The sequence below is a fragment of the Elephas maximus genome, chromosome 10 (assembly GCF_024166365.1).
Source record: "Elephas maximus indicus isolate mEleMax1 chromosome 10, mEleMax1 primary haplotype, whole genome shotgun sequence".
In the NCBI taxonomy this organism is placed as follows: Eukaryota; Metazoa; Chordata; class Mammalia; order Proboscidea; family Elephantidae; genus Elephas; species Elephas maximus.
In genome coordinates, this window is record NC_064828.1 from 62,565,094 (window position 1) to 62,580,749 (window position 15,656).

The window sequence follows — 15,656 nt, forward strand, 5'->3', positions numbered from 1 at the left end:
ATCAAGGCTGCATAACAAGAATTGGATGATACTGGAACTTAAATAGCCTGCTATCAGCTCTATGCAAGAAGCTACATACATCAGGAAGCCTTAGGATGTCATTAAACTGGCCAGGGTAGCTAAAATTATAGAGCAGATGCCAGAATTTAGTGGATTACTTAGCAGTAGGTGAATGGGATAAAATGCTGTCATGAAGAAAATTCACATAGCAATAAAACTGTGAGTGCAGAAGAAATGTTTTGAAAATACAGTAAAATACCCCTTTGAAAATTGTGGCTGAGAATTGCTAGAAAACAGTGGCAGCATTATCAACCAAAAATGGTGTTGAGCTGCAAGAAACAGGCACAGGCTTCACAATGCTCTTGTCTACAAGGGACAAGGATGAAAAAGCTTTTTGCATAAGAGCAATAGGCCAAGTCAGAACAAACTGTATGTCATCATTTTAAGTCTCACTGTACAAAGATAGGAGTCTTCAGTTATATCATTTTGGACTAATTATTCTCATTGCTGTGGAATCGATTCTGTCTCAGCAACCCTATAGGACAGAGTAGAACTGCCTCATATATTAGTGAATAGGTTAATATACACACAGTGTGTATGTAAACACATACATTCATATCATGTAAATAGATGTTTCAGGGGAAACAAGTTTACAACCTAACATTTTTCATGACTAAAGGAAAATCTCACAAGCAGTTCCTTCCAAAACCCAGATCACTATTTACAGTCCTGCCTGTAGATCAGTCTCCAGGCCTGAGGCTGAGCTGGAGAGAATGCAGTACTAATCATTTTCAGGGTGGTGGGTTCAGTTCCTGTGAAGATTGTAATTCTTGTTCTACCCCTTGACCACCTCGGTCAGCTGCCAAGCTTCATGTCATGGGTTATAAGGGGAATTGGGTGCACATGTACAGATGGATTTTTGTAACTCCATCTTGTTAGCATGCTTTAGTGAAGGTAAAGACAAAAGTATATGTAAGAAATGTCTATAAGCATTAACTATATAAGCATATGTATTACAAAGTATTTTCATAATCATATTATTTTAAATATTTTTCACATCTCTTAAATATTCCAAAAAATGTTTTAGAATATACCAATCAGGAGATAGAGCAAGTAGGAAATAGAACTTTAAACATTTTGATTTCAAGAACTAAAAGTCCCCTTTAATATGATGCTGAGACAATCTAGACGTAGGAAATAGGATTCAAGCCAACAGAGATAAAAGGAAAGACATAAGGGTGTTTTGTCATATTTTCAACTTGTTGAGTATGGTACAAATTGAAGCAAGAATCTTTCTGACATCATCTAATTTTGCCAGAGGTACGTGCAATAATATGGTTTATGTTCTGTCCATAAGCTTGGCTGCTTGGATATAACAGAAATACAGGTGAAACTTCAAACAAACTTTCCTTTCTGTCTAGGACACTAGCATCAAGCATGGAAGGCTGGATCTGGAAGTTCTCGTCATACCTTGCCAAGTGGCCCCCCACCCCACCCCACTTAGTTGCTTGTGTTTTCTCCTGATGTACATTGTTGTCATTTTCAATCAAAACCATCATTTTCAAATGTATACTTAAAAAAAAAAAATCCATTAAGGTTATTTATCAAGTCCCTCTATTATCAACCTTAAATATTTGGAAAGCGGTAGTTAAGTTTCTTGGTATTAGAGTAGTACTTTTTATTATCCAAAGCTGGAAGGATGCTGCTGCTGGTTAGCTGGGGTAAGCACTGCAACTGAAAATACAAAACACAGAATTAAACTCAAAACTGCGTCATGCGATTTATTTCATTACTGAGAGTACATCACGGAAGAGGTAATTAAATAATGTTTTCTGCACAGAAATATCTTTTTCTGCAGAGCCTAGGACCTGAGTGAGGACAAAAATGTTTATATTTGGTCTCTGCTTTTCCTTTTAAATGGTTATTTTATATTGCTTTTTTGTATTAAAAAGCAAAACATGCACATTAAAGAAAATTTAGAGAATATGAAAAAGGAAAAATCTGCATGTAAACATTTTTAGAAAAAGCATCGATTCATCAGAGTGGAGAGTTTGCAGGCATCTAACCCAACTCCGTGACTTACAGCAGAGAAAACTGATGTTCACGTATGTAGGGGATTTGTTTACTTAGTTTAAAAAGGCAAAACGGTTCCGTCTGTGCTGCCAGAAAATGTTTGACTTTATTGTCAGTGCCAAATGAAAGGAGAGCACACTGTATTGCTTTAGGTATCTGAAAAAAACCCAAACCAAACACAGTGCCATCAAGTCGATTCCGACTCACAGCGACCCCATAGGACAGAGTAGAACTGCCCCATAGTTTCCAAGGAACACCTGGCAGGTTCAACTGCCGACCATTTGGTTAGCTGCCGTAGCACTTAACCACTAAGCCACCAGGGTTTCCTGGTATCTGAAAAGGAGGGTACTTTTAAATCAAACAGTGGACTCCTTCAAGACCTAAAAGCAATACACCAATTAGTGCAGTTCCCCTACTCTTTCAAGCAGAGAGATTTTCATCAAGACGCTTTTAAACACACAGTAACAGCAAGATAAGGGGTAACTCTGAAGAAAAGTCTATTTCCAGCCTGTTTTGCTACTTGAGTTACATGGAGAATAAAATTTTAAAAATCCTGAATTTCTTAACTCTGGTCTACCTGAAGGCCGTTCCTGTCCCTAGTGGACTCCCTACCCTTCCCTTCTCCACACTGCACTCACACCACCCAGATGTCATGGAATGCTGAGCAGTGGAAGCTGCTCATGGGGTCAGCTCTGCAAAGGGAAAGGTTAGAGCGAGATGAGTCATAGCTAAAAGGGTACCTAGGCAAATCTAGAAGTAACCAGGAGTAGCCAGCCCATTTTAGCTGTGGTTCCAACTACAGCGCACTCTAAATTATTACAGCTTTTTTTTTTTTGGCTTGTGGGGAAACCCTGGTGGCATATGGGAAACCCTGGTGGCATAGTGGTTAAGTGCTACGGCTGCTAATCCAAGGGTCGGCAGTTCGAATCTGCTAGGTGCTCCTTCGAAACTCTATGGGGCAGTTCTACCCTGTCCTATACGGTCACTGTGAGTCGGAATTGACAGCACTGGGTTTGGTTTTGGTTTGATTTGGCTTATGGACAAGAATGGATAAGCCAAAATGTAAGGCCTTTTTGCCACTTTATGCCAACCATGATTCTTCACAGGCCCCCAGGGTGCAGTGTGGATGCTATTCTCCAGTTAAATGTGCCATTCTGCTGATATCGCTGAGAGAACTCATCACTGTATTTTCCTAAGCCAGCTCTGAAGGTTATTTTTAAATGATCAGGGAGGAAAACAAGTTCGTTTTTTGGCAAAAACTGGAATGTCAATACTGAAGGCAAACATGATGGGGAGTCACAGACGAGAAGAAGCTGCCTGGGATAAATCTTATTTTCCAAAGCACAAGATGCACACTCAGCTAGACTCACACTTGTGTACCTGACTGAGACCTGTACCCATACATGCCAGAAGCCCTGGTCCTTGTGTGGCAGCAGGAAACTACAAGACAAGGATACCTTTAGGATTCAGGGAGCACGTAGCTCTCTCTGGAGCCCAGGTTGATAGATTATGTGGCCTGTCTCCTAGCGCTGGAATGAGGATGCTGTAGCTACAGGCCACACTTAACCACCCTCAAGTCTCCTGGTTCAGACTTTCTGTGCCAAGCCAAGGGCAGATAAAGATCATTTGAAACTGTAACCTTGGCTGCTTCTGTAAAACAATGTACCATTTTTACCCCAGGCAAGTGCTTTTGGCTCTGTCTTAGGGTCTTTCTGGTCGGTTTTTCATGTTCTTTTGCCAAAACTCCTATTTCTCTGATGCTGTCAAAATATGCATGCTCCAACAGCTGCTCACACGTCAGTCTCTCAGCAGGGTCCATGTGGAGACAGCCCTAAAGGAAAAGAACATTCCTTCTTTTTACTTCTTTAAAATTGTATTAACTGATTAATGTCATTTTTATTTCTTCTATGATGGATTAAACTCTAGCTGGGAAAAGAGAAAAAAAAATAGGAAAAAGATACTCAACATGATTTTAGTTCTGGCCACTGCCATTCAAATAGGTGCCCCAATAATAAATAAATCATACTTTCTAGTAGTAACAAAAATTGTTAACGTTTTCTCCGCCTTGTTCTGTTCTTGAGGCAGTTGGTGCTCCACCCTGAGGGAATAGGATATAATTTTTGAGTTCACCTCGGTGGCCAACTGGGATAATCTTCTTAGGCAGTTTGGTCCTCTGCATATACATTGTAAACACCAGTGTTTTTATTTAAAAAATAATACCCACACATGGTTTAAAAAAAGGATCATACATCATATAGCAAAGTTTCTCTGCCAACCTAATTCTTCCATTCTCTGTCCTAGAATCTGGGACTTCAAACCAGTTCCTTCTGGTTCGAACCCTTGCCGAGAATTTGCACCCCCCTCCAGATATACTGAATCAGAACCTACATTTAAACAAGATTCTGATTCAGTATATCTGGGGGTGGAAATGCAAATTCTTGGCAGGGGCTTGAACTGGAATGAACTGGTTCAAAACCCTGCTAGGATCAGCGCCCCCCCACCCCGCCCTTTTTTTTTTGGTATTTATGTCCAGGAAGAGTCTATGCATTTACAAGCATATATATGTCTGTATGTAAGGAGGGCATAATATACATGCTTTTATAGTACATTTTACATAGTACATAGTTATTCTCAACTATTTTCTTTGCTGTTTAGTAGCCCATAGGGCTCATACTTGGACGGATTAAATCTCAGAACTTCACACCCCAAGGAACTCTCACTCTGTTTTGCTCTGAATGTATCAGTAAAGGTACTAAATAAATACTTTCAGAAATGGGTGAGACATTGACTGTAATTTGCAAATATTTTAATTATAATTGGTACCTCATTTTACATAAGAGCTATATTTCTAAAAATGTATATACAAATCGAGTTTTAAAATCAAAATGTACTTCAAGTATACTAAGGAATTTGGCTATTTAAAAGGATCCTGCAGCTAAGCATTTTTTGAACAAAAGGATCTCTTTGTAATACAAACACCACCTCCCTTAAATTTCTATTCTGTATAAATTTAGATTTCAAATATAATGTTAGGTTTAAAGTGAGAAGTGTTTAAGATGTTTTCACTGCAATAGAACTTGAGCCATTTTAAAAATTGAAAATACATGTACTTATACTTGTTTAAAGAGAAGAAATCTAAAAGGAACAATTTTCATTTCAATTCATAGATTGACGTAAGTAATTCAGATTCCCCAACGATGACTCTCCCTGCTCTGTTGGAAGCCATACTTGTACCTTCAAGAGCCCCAGGGCAGAATAAGGGATGTTTGGAAACTTTAATTCAAGTGGCTCCTGTAAAAAAATAAAAAGAAGAAAAGGTGGTTTTTATTTACATCATGTATTCAAGTATAGAATTACCTCCAATTAAACTTCTTTTCCGTGAGAGAAGCCTCTTCTGGCATCTTCCTTGCCTCCTCCACCCTTTGCCCATCCCACCTCCGACTGAAACAACATTCCTACGCCTGTGTCACAAGCTCCTCTCCCCACCTCCAAACCGCTTTTCCAAATTTACTTCCTAACCATTGCATTCACTTCCTAAAGAACCACTGAAGGCAGCAAATTATGCGAAAGCACAGATTAAAAAAAAAAAAAAGCTTACTGAGAAATTGCTATTTCATTTTTTTTAATGCCTCAATTTATATAACTCGATTTTCTCAGCATAATTTTTGGCATTTATATAAAGGGAGCCATAATTATTGCATTAATTAGCATTACATAAAGGGAGCTCAAAATAGTTTTTTTTTTCCCCCTACCTAGGTAATCTCCAGATGTTTCTTGGTTTTCTGGAATAAACACTGTTGTCTGCTCCCACAAGAGCCTGCTGTTTGCCTCATCAGCCTGCTGTTTCAAGAGTCTCCTAAGCAGACATTCATCAATCTCCCTTTGGCCATATAAGGCTATTTTGCTCCAGTCACATGCTGGATACAATCAGGAACAACGAATACTATAAAGTGGGAGGAATGTCAAATGTCAGGGAGACAAACAGACCAGTTAAAGAGATACACCACTAACAAAGGGGCAATTGAGAAGGGAAGTTGAAAAAAATACAGCCAGCCAAGATGAATGAAATAAATGACCATGGTGCATTATTGGGATAAAGACTGCAGTGTGTGAGCTGGAGGCTAGAGTACTGGCCAGGCTCATCTAATGAAACTCAATCCCATGCTGTGGTCAAGCTTAAGGGCACCTTGTTGTTTTGAACGTGGAAACCAGCCCTCTACAACCAACTCGTGATTACGCACATAATCACTGGTAAGAGATAAGAGCCTCTGTTTTAGAACTCCCTAAATTCAACGGAAAAAAAAAAATTCCTTAAGTAGATTTGTATTAGCCCTTGAGAATAGACCCCCTCCCCCTAGCTTAAATATTTCTCTTGCTATTTCTGTGTGTTCAATCTGAGCACTTCTGGGAATTGACATGACATTGCTGATACTGGGCTCTGCTGTCTCAGCAACAACTGCTGGGTTGAGGCCAGCTAGTTGGCTGAGATACTCTGGGGCTCATCCTGCCTGCTTAGCCAGTTTCCCAGTCCCAGAAGCAAGCAGGCCTCCCTCTGTTAGGGTTACTAACCCGCAGATTCTGGGCACAGATGTTCAACCAGTGAAGCCCCCGCGCCGCTTCTTCCTGTGTTTCTGTCCTGTGGGAAAACCTCTGGGAAACCATGGGAAGCTTTTTACATTTATGAAAGCCTGGTTGCTTCTGATGCTTCACTGGTAGATGAAGGAACAGGAAATCGCTCAGGAACATGTAATGTGGAACTGTGAATGTCTAGGTCACAAGGGAGCCTGATGGGTCACCTCCCATATGCCAGGGGTCATTCCTGGCGCTTCATCCCAGCAGGACCCACTTTTCCTCTTCCTGGTGCTGCAGGGAGGGAGGAAGTAGTAGGGGAAGTGGAAGCCTTCACAGTGGGGAAAGCCAAGAGGGAGAGGGACCCAGCAGGCACAGCGGGAGGGACAGACAGAACTTCCACCTGGGAACCGTGAGCAACCAGAGGGCTGGTTTCAATTTGAAAGTACCATTCTCAGAATTTCACAAACTTTAATTTTGCTATAAGTGGATTTTATTATAACGCATGCTCATTGGAAGACATTCAGAAAATACAGACAACCATACAGAAATAATAAAGCACCTCCAAATCCCACCACAAAGAGACATCTGCTGTTAATATTTTGGTATATATCCTTGCAGCCATTTATTTCACAAACGTAAGGAGTGTTGCATGAATTCTCAGAGGTTGTGATATTATTTATTATGAATTTATATATGTAAGTATATGTATGCATTTGTCTGTTTATTAAAATTTTGTCCTATGTTTCATGACTATTCATTTAACAATATGTTGTGGACTTTTTTTTTCAAGTCAATACATATAAATCTAACTGTTTTTAGTGGTTCTGTGGTATTTCTATTGTAAGTATATACCATAACTTATTTAATTAATCCCCTACTGGTGGAACACTAAAGCAAATTATTTCTATTAAATAATACCCATGTCTAATGGTTTCACTGGGATGAGTTAAGGCAGGCAGATTTTTAGTTCTTCAGCTTTTTTACATGAGTGTTTTCTCCACATCGGCATAAAGGACAGGCACCAGAATGAGGCTGGCTAAGCAAATTCAAAACGGTTTTCCCTGTGGTCTCATGGAGCCCTGGTGGCACAGCAGTTAAGAGCTATGGCTGCTAACCAAAAGGCTGGCAGTTCAAATCCACCAGGTGCTCCTTGGAAACCCTATAGGGCCACTATGAGTCGGAATTGACTCAATGGCAACGGGTTATGGTCTCCTTATGGTGAGAGCATGTTGGAGTAGAGGACTGGGATGATTCTAGGGAATAGTAAACTTTTTCTCCGTAGGTCACTGTCTCATAGTTGACTGATTCTGAGCTATCTCACAGTTCAATAGTCGACAATGACAAAGGGCAGGTGTTGCTCCAACAGGCAGGCAGCTCTGCCTTCCTGTCCACTCTGCTGGCTGAGCCCTTCCCAGCAGTCTCTAAATTAGCCCTGAAGGCCAGGGTCCTGCTGGCCAACTTGCATCAATTTTCTTTTTTTATCTTTAGACTGACCAGCTAGTGCAGGGTGGGCCCTCAGGCTCAGGCAGGTGAGCAACTATCAAGCCCCAACCAGTCTGGCCAGGCCAGCTCTGCCACTCACCAAGTAAACAGACCATTCACCACTTAAGCACCCTAGTAATCTTAGCCCTGACATGCACAGCTCCCTCTAAAATGAGTTACTCACCATATCTTCAGGGTCTGGGATTTTCACACCAGTGAAATACTGATTTGTGCTAAATACTTGCTGGTGTCTAGGAATGAGATCCCCTTTGGGCAAGAACAAAAAAGAAGGTAAAGTGAGAATGGCAGCAAACACTGATCTCTGGTTTCCCTCTGTAGATGCTGTGTGGGTCTGTGCATACACCTATAAATGCTGTAGTCTGGTTATCTAGTCAGAAGGAACAGCATTCAGGCAGCCATCAACAGCCTTTACTGAGTCCTACAGTGAACAAAGCACCCTGTTAGGTACAGTGGAGGTATGCAACAGAGACAGAAGGCTGGAATGGTCTTGCCCCTCTAGGACTTATAAGGTGTTTGAGGAACCCAGACAACTGATCCAAACCCTGACCTGTTGCCACTGGACTGAGCTGGAAACACACATTAAAAAAAAAAAAAAAAAAAAACTTTTTTTCTTAGCAAAAGCTCAACGATTACAAATCAAAATCATGTTAACTGAAGCCTGATGGCTGAGATAAGCAGAATGCATTGGCCTAGCACTTAGAGCAGGGCCTGGCCTGACACATACCTAGCACTCGATAAATATTTGAAGAGGAAGGGAACAAATCATGAAAGATTTTCTAGCTAGAAAGAGTACATTTCCAAATTGGAACTATCTTTCCTTGTTTGCACATATTAGAGATCGCCTGGGAATTCCATTTCATCTACTGCTTAGTAGTACTTACGACGTGAAGCGATGCAACAAAAGGAGCATTTCTATATCCCGGGGGGATTATGTGAAGCTCATCCTGCCCCCATTTCAGGCAAATAGGTAAAATCACTCTCATGTAAAATGCTAGGGACACCACACCTGAAGACGAATGTAAGGAGATGCTCAGAAGCACTCCCCTTTCCAGAGGAGAGTGAAAAATAAAAACCAGCCATCCATGGGCCCTGGACCTGCCGCCATTGGACTGAACTGGAGTTCCTACCCCAGCGTATCAACTTGCCTAATCTTACCAATTTGTTTTGGAACTACCTCTCACTCAGATCCAGAAACTTGCCACACCCCATTTTGGGTGAGCAACAAAAATATTATATTATTCAATCTGTATGCTAAGCAAAGAATCTGAGAAGCAGGACTATATGAAGAAGAACAAGGCATCGGGATCGGAGGAAGATTCTTAACAACCTGCGTTATACAGATGACACAATTTTGCTTGCTGAAAGCGAAGAGGACTTGAAGCACTTTGATGAAGATCAAAGACCACAGCCTTCAGTATGGATTACACCTCAACATAAAGAAAACAAAAATCCTCACAACTGGACCAATAAGCAACATCATGATAAACAGAAAAGATTGAAGTCATCAAGGATTTCATTTTACTGGGATCCACAATCAATGCCCATGGAAGCAGCAGTCAAGAAATCAAACAACACATTGCATTGGGCAAATCTGCTGCAAAAGACCTTTTTAAAGTGTTAAAAAAGCAAAGATGTCACCTTGAGGACTAAGGTGCGCCTGACCTAAGCCATGGTGTTTTTGATTGCCTCATATGCATGCAAAAGCTGGACAATGCATAAGACCAAAGAACTGATGCCTCTGAGTTGTGGTGTTGATGAAGAATATCGAACATATCATGGACTGTCAAGAGAACGAACAAGTCTGTCCAGGAAAAAGTACAGCCAGAACGCTCCTTAGAAGTGAGGATGACAAGACTTTGTCTCACATACTTTGGACATGTTATCAGGAGGGACCAGTCCCTGGAGAAGGACATCATGCTTGGTAAAGTAGAGGGTCAGGGAAAAAGAGGACGACCCTCAAGAGATGGATTGTCTCAGTGGCTGCAACAATGGGCTCAAGCATAACTATGATCACGAGGATGGTACAGGACTGGGCAGTGTTTTGTTCTGTTGTGCATGGGATCGCTATGAGTCTGAACCGACTCAATGGCACCTAACAACAATGCCTTGCCCTGGTTCTCAGGGAGCTTCTTCGTGAACGCAATTTCCTGTACCCAAATAACCTTCTTCCATCACAGAGCCAGAGGAAGAGTACGGGGAGTGCCCTAAAATCACCAGAGGAAACACAGAAGGGAGGCTGAATGTCCCTAGAAGGGCTACAAGGTCCCTTACAAGTAACTGTACAAAATCAAACTATCAGCAAATATTTGCTGCCTACTGTGTTCAGTGGTAGAATTCTCGATTCCTGGCCACTAAACCTCAAGCGCAGCCACCACCCATCTATCAGTGGAGCTTACGTGTTGCTATGATTCTTAACAAGTTTCAGTGGAGCCTCCAGACTAAGATGGAAAAGGAAGAAAGGCCTGGAGGTCTACTTTTGAAATTCAGCCAATAAGAATCCAATGGATCACAACAGTCCAGTCGGCAACTGATCATGGGAATGGTGCAAAGTTTCTTTCTATTGTGCACAGGGTCACCATGAGTCCGAGCTGACTATATGGCAACTAACAACAACGTGTGCAAATGTCAGTGCAGCATAAACAGAAACAGCGGACGTGATTTCACCCTCAGGCAGCCTACAGTACCTTTGGGAAGACGTGATGACGCAGGTGCCACGAGAGTTTAGAGGGAGAAAAGTATGCTTTAAATTGGGATACTCAAAGGGGTAGCATGTAAACTCTCTGACTTTTGAAGACCGTAATCTCTGCATATGGATCTTTTACTGTCTCTCCCCTCCCCTCCTCTCCCTTTCCTTCTCTCCCATCAGGCAGGTACCAAGAGGGGAAAGAGCATTGTGGTGGGAAGTAAGGCAAGTAGAGTGACCTTAGGAGAAACCAGCTTTTCTCCCTGACACTTGGAGTCTGTATAATCCAAAGTAGCCTGGCAGGCTGGAGTTAAGGACATCCAAAGAATGAATTACCATATAAATGAAATAAAACATGAACACATTCTGTAAACTGTTAAGCCCTTAAAGAAATCCAAGATTTTACTGCTGCTGTGATCATTATTCAGCTTTTAACTTGATTCAAACTATGCTGAAGTGAGAATCATGTGTCTTTTTGGGCACTTAGTAAGACCAGGGTAATTGTTACTTATTTTTATTAAAACAAATACGGACATCCTTAAAAAAAAAATTAAAGGAGTCATTTAAATAAGGCTTTGAGAGCATCTTGTTTTTATTGACACTCATGAAGGCTTTCCAAAGTGCAAAGGGCAGAAGATGAAAGTGAGAACTTGTGCTCTGCTGTGCACGGACATGGGTAAAAACATCCAGCTTCCCAAAAGGTGGGACAAAACACCACTTACCCAGGGTCTTCCTAATCAGATAGAGCTGATCCACATCTGATTTTCCTGGCCACAGAGGCACACCTGACAGCAGCTCAGCGAAGACACAGCCAATTGCCCAAACATCTACTGGGGAGCCGTACTGTGTGTCCCCCACTAACAGCTCAGGGGAGCGGTACCACCTGGTAGCAACATAATCTGTGTAGTAGTCACTCGGTCCAGCTGGCCAGTGATGGAACATGAAAAACAGAAAGAGCAGGGGAAGCCCTGAGTCAAAGCTGAGAGGGGAAAACCTAAAAAAAATCAAGCTTGTTTTTCTAAATCAGTAGTTCTCATTACTAGTTGCACATTAAAATCACTTGGAAATTTTTTTTCTCAGTTGTCATCCATCACCCCCAACTCCTGGAGACCCCATGTGTGTCAGAGTAGGGCTGTGCTCCATAGGGTTTTCAATGGTTGATTTTTCAGAAGTAGATCATCAGGCTTTATCTTCTGAGGTGGCTCTGGGTAGACTTGATCTTCCAACCTTCCAACATGCTGTAGTTGAGCGTGTTAACAGTTTGCACCACTCAGGGACTCCAGAGTATGGTACTTTAAAAAATAGTGATGTTTGGACTGAATCCCAATTCAATTAAACCAGAATCCCTAGGGAGGGCTGGGAGCATATCGATACAGTTTTAAAGTTCTCCAGATGATTCTAATCTGCAGCCAAGGCTGAGAACCACTCCTTTAAATATTCTGAAAAGTACTACTCTACCAAAAAATGGTATAAAGAAGGCAAGTAACATACTTTTCAATATCAATTTTATCATGGTATAGAAACCCTGGTGGCGTAGTTGTTAAGAGTTACAGCTGCTAACCAAGAGGTTGGCAGTTCGAATCCACCAGGCGCTCCTTGGAAACCATATGGGGCATTCTACTCTGTCCTATAGGGTTGCTATGAGTCGGAATTGACTCAGCAGTGGTGGGTTTATCGCGGTATAACTTACACATACATTTTTAAACCCCAGCATGTGTCTACACATTTTCAGTAATTACAAAAGTATAACCTTATGCCCTAAATACAAAAGAACTGGCTTTCTGTATCATTTAGCTCATTTATCACGTAAATAACCTTTCCATCTTTTATACTTAGCTAAAGAAACCTTCAATACTCACTCAAAAGCCGAGCAAAGCCAAAGTCACACAGTTTAATCACTGAGCGTTTTGTAATGAGGATATTTTCTGGCTTTATATCTCTATGGATGCACTAGTCACAAATAAACAAAAAAAGCAAAAAAGATTAGTAAGGAGCATCCATAAAATAGGAGATAAGAAAACACGAATAATTAACAAATATTTGAGAAACTGTTTGAATCTTTGGCATTTTGGATAAGAGTAAAATGCTGTCGTTAGGTGCTATAGAGTAGGTTCTGACTCATAGTGACCCTGTGTACAACAGAACAAAACACTGCCCGGTCCTGTGCGTCCTCACAATCGTTGCTATGTTTGAGACTGTTGTTGCAACCACTGTGTCAATCCAACTCATTGAGGGTCTTCCTCCTTTTTGCTGACCCTCTACTTTACCAAGCATGATGTCCTCCTCCAGGGACTGGTCCCTCCTGATAACACCGCCAAAGTGCATAAGATGAAGGCTGTGCTTCTTCAAAGACAGATTTGTCCGTTCTTCTGGCTGCCCATGGTATTTTCAGTATTCTCTGCCAGCACACCATAATTCAAATGTGTCAATTTTTCCTCAGCCTTCCTTATTTACTGTCCAGCTTTCACATGCATATGAGGCAATTGAAAATACCATGGCTTGGGTCAGGTGCACCTTATTCCTCAAAGTGACATCTTTGCTTTTTAATACTTTAACAGGGTCTTCTGCAACAGATTTGCCCAATGCGATACACTGTTTGATTTCTTGACCGCTGCTTCCATGCGCATTGATTAAGGATCCAAGTAAAACGAAATCCTTTACAACTTCAATTATTTTCTCCATTTATTATGATGTTGTTTATCGGTCCTGTTGTAAGGATTTTTGTTTTCTTTATGTTGAAGTGTAATTCATACTGAAGGCTGTAGTCTTCAATTTTCATCAAAGTGTTTCAAGTCCTCTTCACTTTCAGCAAGCAAGGTTGTGTCATCTGCATACTGCAGGTTGGTAATGAGTCTTCCGCCAACCCTGATGCCCCGTTCTTCTTCATATAGTCCTACTTCTTGGATTATTTGCTCAGCACAGAGATTGAGTAAGTATGGTGAAAGGATACAACCTTGACACACACCTTTGTGACTTTAAGCCATGTAATACACACAGTATTCCCTTGTCCTGTTCGAACAACTGCCTCTTGATCTACACACAGGTTCTGCATGAGTATAATTAAGTGTTTTGGAATTCCCATAATTTGTTATGATCCACACAATCCAATACCTTTGCATAGTCAATAAAACACAGGTAAACATCCTTCTGGTTATTTTCTGCTTTCAGCCAAGATCTATCTGATACTAGCAATGATAACCCTTTTTTCATGTCCTCTTCTGAATCCAGCTTGAATTTCTGGCAATACCTTGTCGATGTACTGCTGTCAGTATACAATACTGATTTTTAATTATCTTCAGCATAATATTACTTGTCCAAAAAAAAAAAAAAAAAAAACCCAGTGCTGTTGAGTCGATTCCAACTCATAGCAACGCTATAGGACAGAGTGGAACTGCCCCACAGAGTTTCCAAGGAGCGCCTGGCAGATTTGAGCTTCCGACCCTTTGGTTAGCAGCTGTAGCACTTAACCACTACATCACCAGGGTTTCCAATATTACTTGTGTGTGCTACTAATGATACTTTCAATAATTTCCATATTTCGATGAATTGCCTTTCTTCGAAATAGGCACATATATGGATGTTTACCAGTCAGCTGGCCAGGTAGCTGTTTTCCAAATTTCTTGGCATAGATGAGTGAGCGCTTCCAGCATTGCATCCACTTGTTGAACTGGTATTCCATCAATTCCTGGAGCCCTGTTTCTCACCAATGCCTTCAGTGAAGTTTGGACTTCTTCTTTCAGTACCATCGGTTCTTGATCATATGCTATCTCCTGAGATGGCTGAACATTGACCAATTCTTTTCAGTGCAGTGACTCTGTATTCTTTCCATTTTCTTTTGATGCTTCCTGTGTTGTTCAGTTTTTTGTCCATAAAGTCCTTCAATACTCCAGGCTTGAATATTTTCTTCAGCTCTTTCAGTTTAAGAAAGGCTGAGGGTGTTCTTCTCTTTTGGTTTTCTAACTCTAGGCCTTTGCACATGTCATTGTAATACTTTATTCTGTCTCCTTGAGCCTCCCTTTGAAATTTTCTGTTCAGCTCTTTTATGTCATCATTTCTTCCTTTCACTCTAGCTACTTGATGTTCAAGAGCAAATTTCTAAGTCTCTTCTGACATCCATCTTGGTCTACTTTTTTCTTTTCTGTCTTTTTAATGACATTGTGCTTTCTTCATGTATGATGCCCTTGATGTCATTCCACAACAGAACTGGTCATCAGTTGTTAGTGTTCTATGCATCAAATCTATTCTTAATATGGTCTCTAAATTCAGGTGGGATGTACTCAAGGACATACTTTGGCTCTCATGGACTTGCTTTAATTTTCTTCAGCTTCAGTTGAACCTGCATATGAGCAACTGATGATCTGTTCTGCACTCCTGGCCTTGTTCTGACTAATGATATTGAGCTTCTCCATTGTCTCTTTCCACAGCTGTAGTCAGTTTGATTCCTGTGTAGTCCATCCAAAGAGGTCCATGTGTATAGTTTTTGAAAAAAGGTATTTGCAATGAATAAGTCATTGGTCTTTCAAAATTCTAACATGTGATCTCTGGCATCACTTGTATCACTGAGGCCATATTTTCCAACTACTACGCCTTCTTCTTTGTTTCCAACTTTTGCAATCCAATCACCAGTAACTATCACTACATCTTGATTGCATTGTTTGATCAATTTCAGACCGCACAAGTTTATAAAAATCTTCAATTTCTTCAACTTTGGCCTTGGTGGTTGGTGCATAAATTTGAATAACAGTTATATTAACTGGTCTTCCTTGTGTTGTTGTTGTGCTGTTGAGTTGGTTCTGACTCATAGCAACCCTATGTACAACAGAAC

The 15,656-nt window shown here is 40.9% G+C and overlaps 1 protein-coding gene across 5 annotated transcripts in view; it reads right to left on the reverse strand.

Annotated features, from left to right (window-relative positions):
- Positions 1-1,162: 1,162 nt before the first annotated feature.
- CDKL1 (cyclin dependent kinase like 1) overlaps positions 1,163-15,656 on the reverse strand; it is an 80,001-nt gene continuing 65,507 nt past the window's right edge. For 2 of the 5 annotated variants that reach the window (XM_049897365.1, XM_049897367.1), the window contains exons 5-9: positions 12,691-12,781; positions 11,554-11,754; positions 8,312-8,394; positions 5,308-5,364; positions 1,745-3,904 (exon numbers count right to left, since the gene is read on the reverse strand). In XM_049897365.1, the coding sequence (XP_049753322.1) occupies positions 3,623-3,904; positions 5,308-5,364; positions 8,312-8,394; positions 11,554-11,754; positions 12,691-12,781 (714 nt within the window). In that variant the 3' untranslated portion in view covers positions 1,745-3,622. Of the gene's footprint in view, positions 3,905-5,307; positions 5,365-8,311; positions 8,395-11,553; positions 11,755-12,690; positions 12,782-15,656 lie in introns of all 5 variants that reach the window. The other 3 variants (XM_049897370.1, XM_049897368.1, XM_049897369.1) reach the window with 3 other exon arrangements.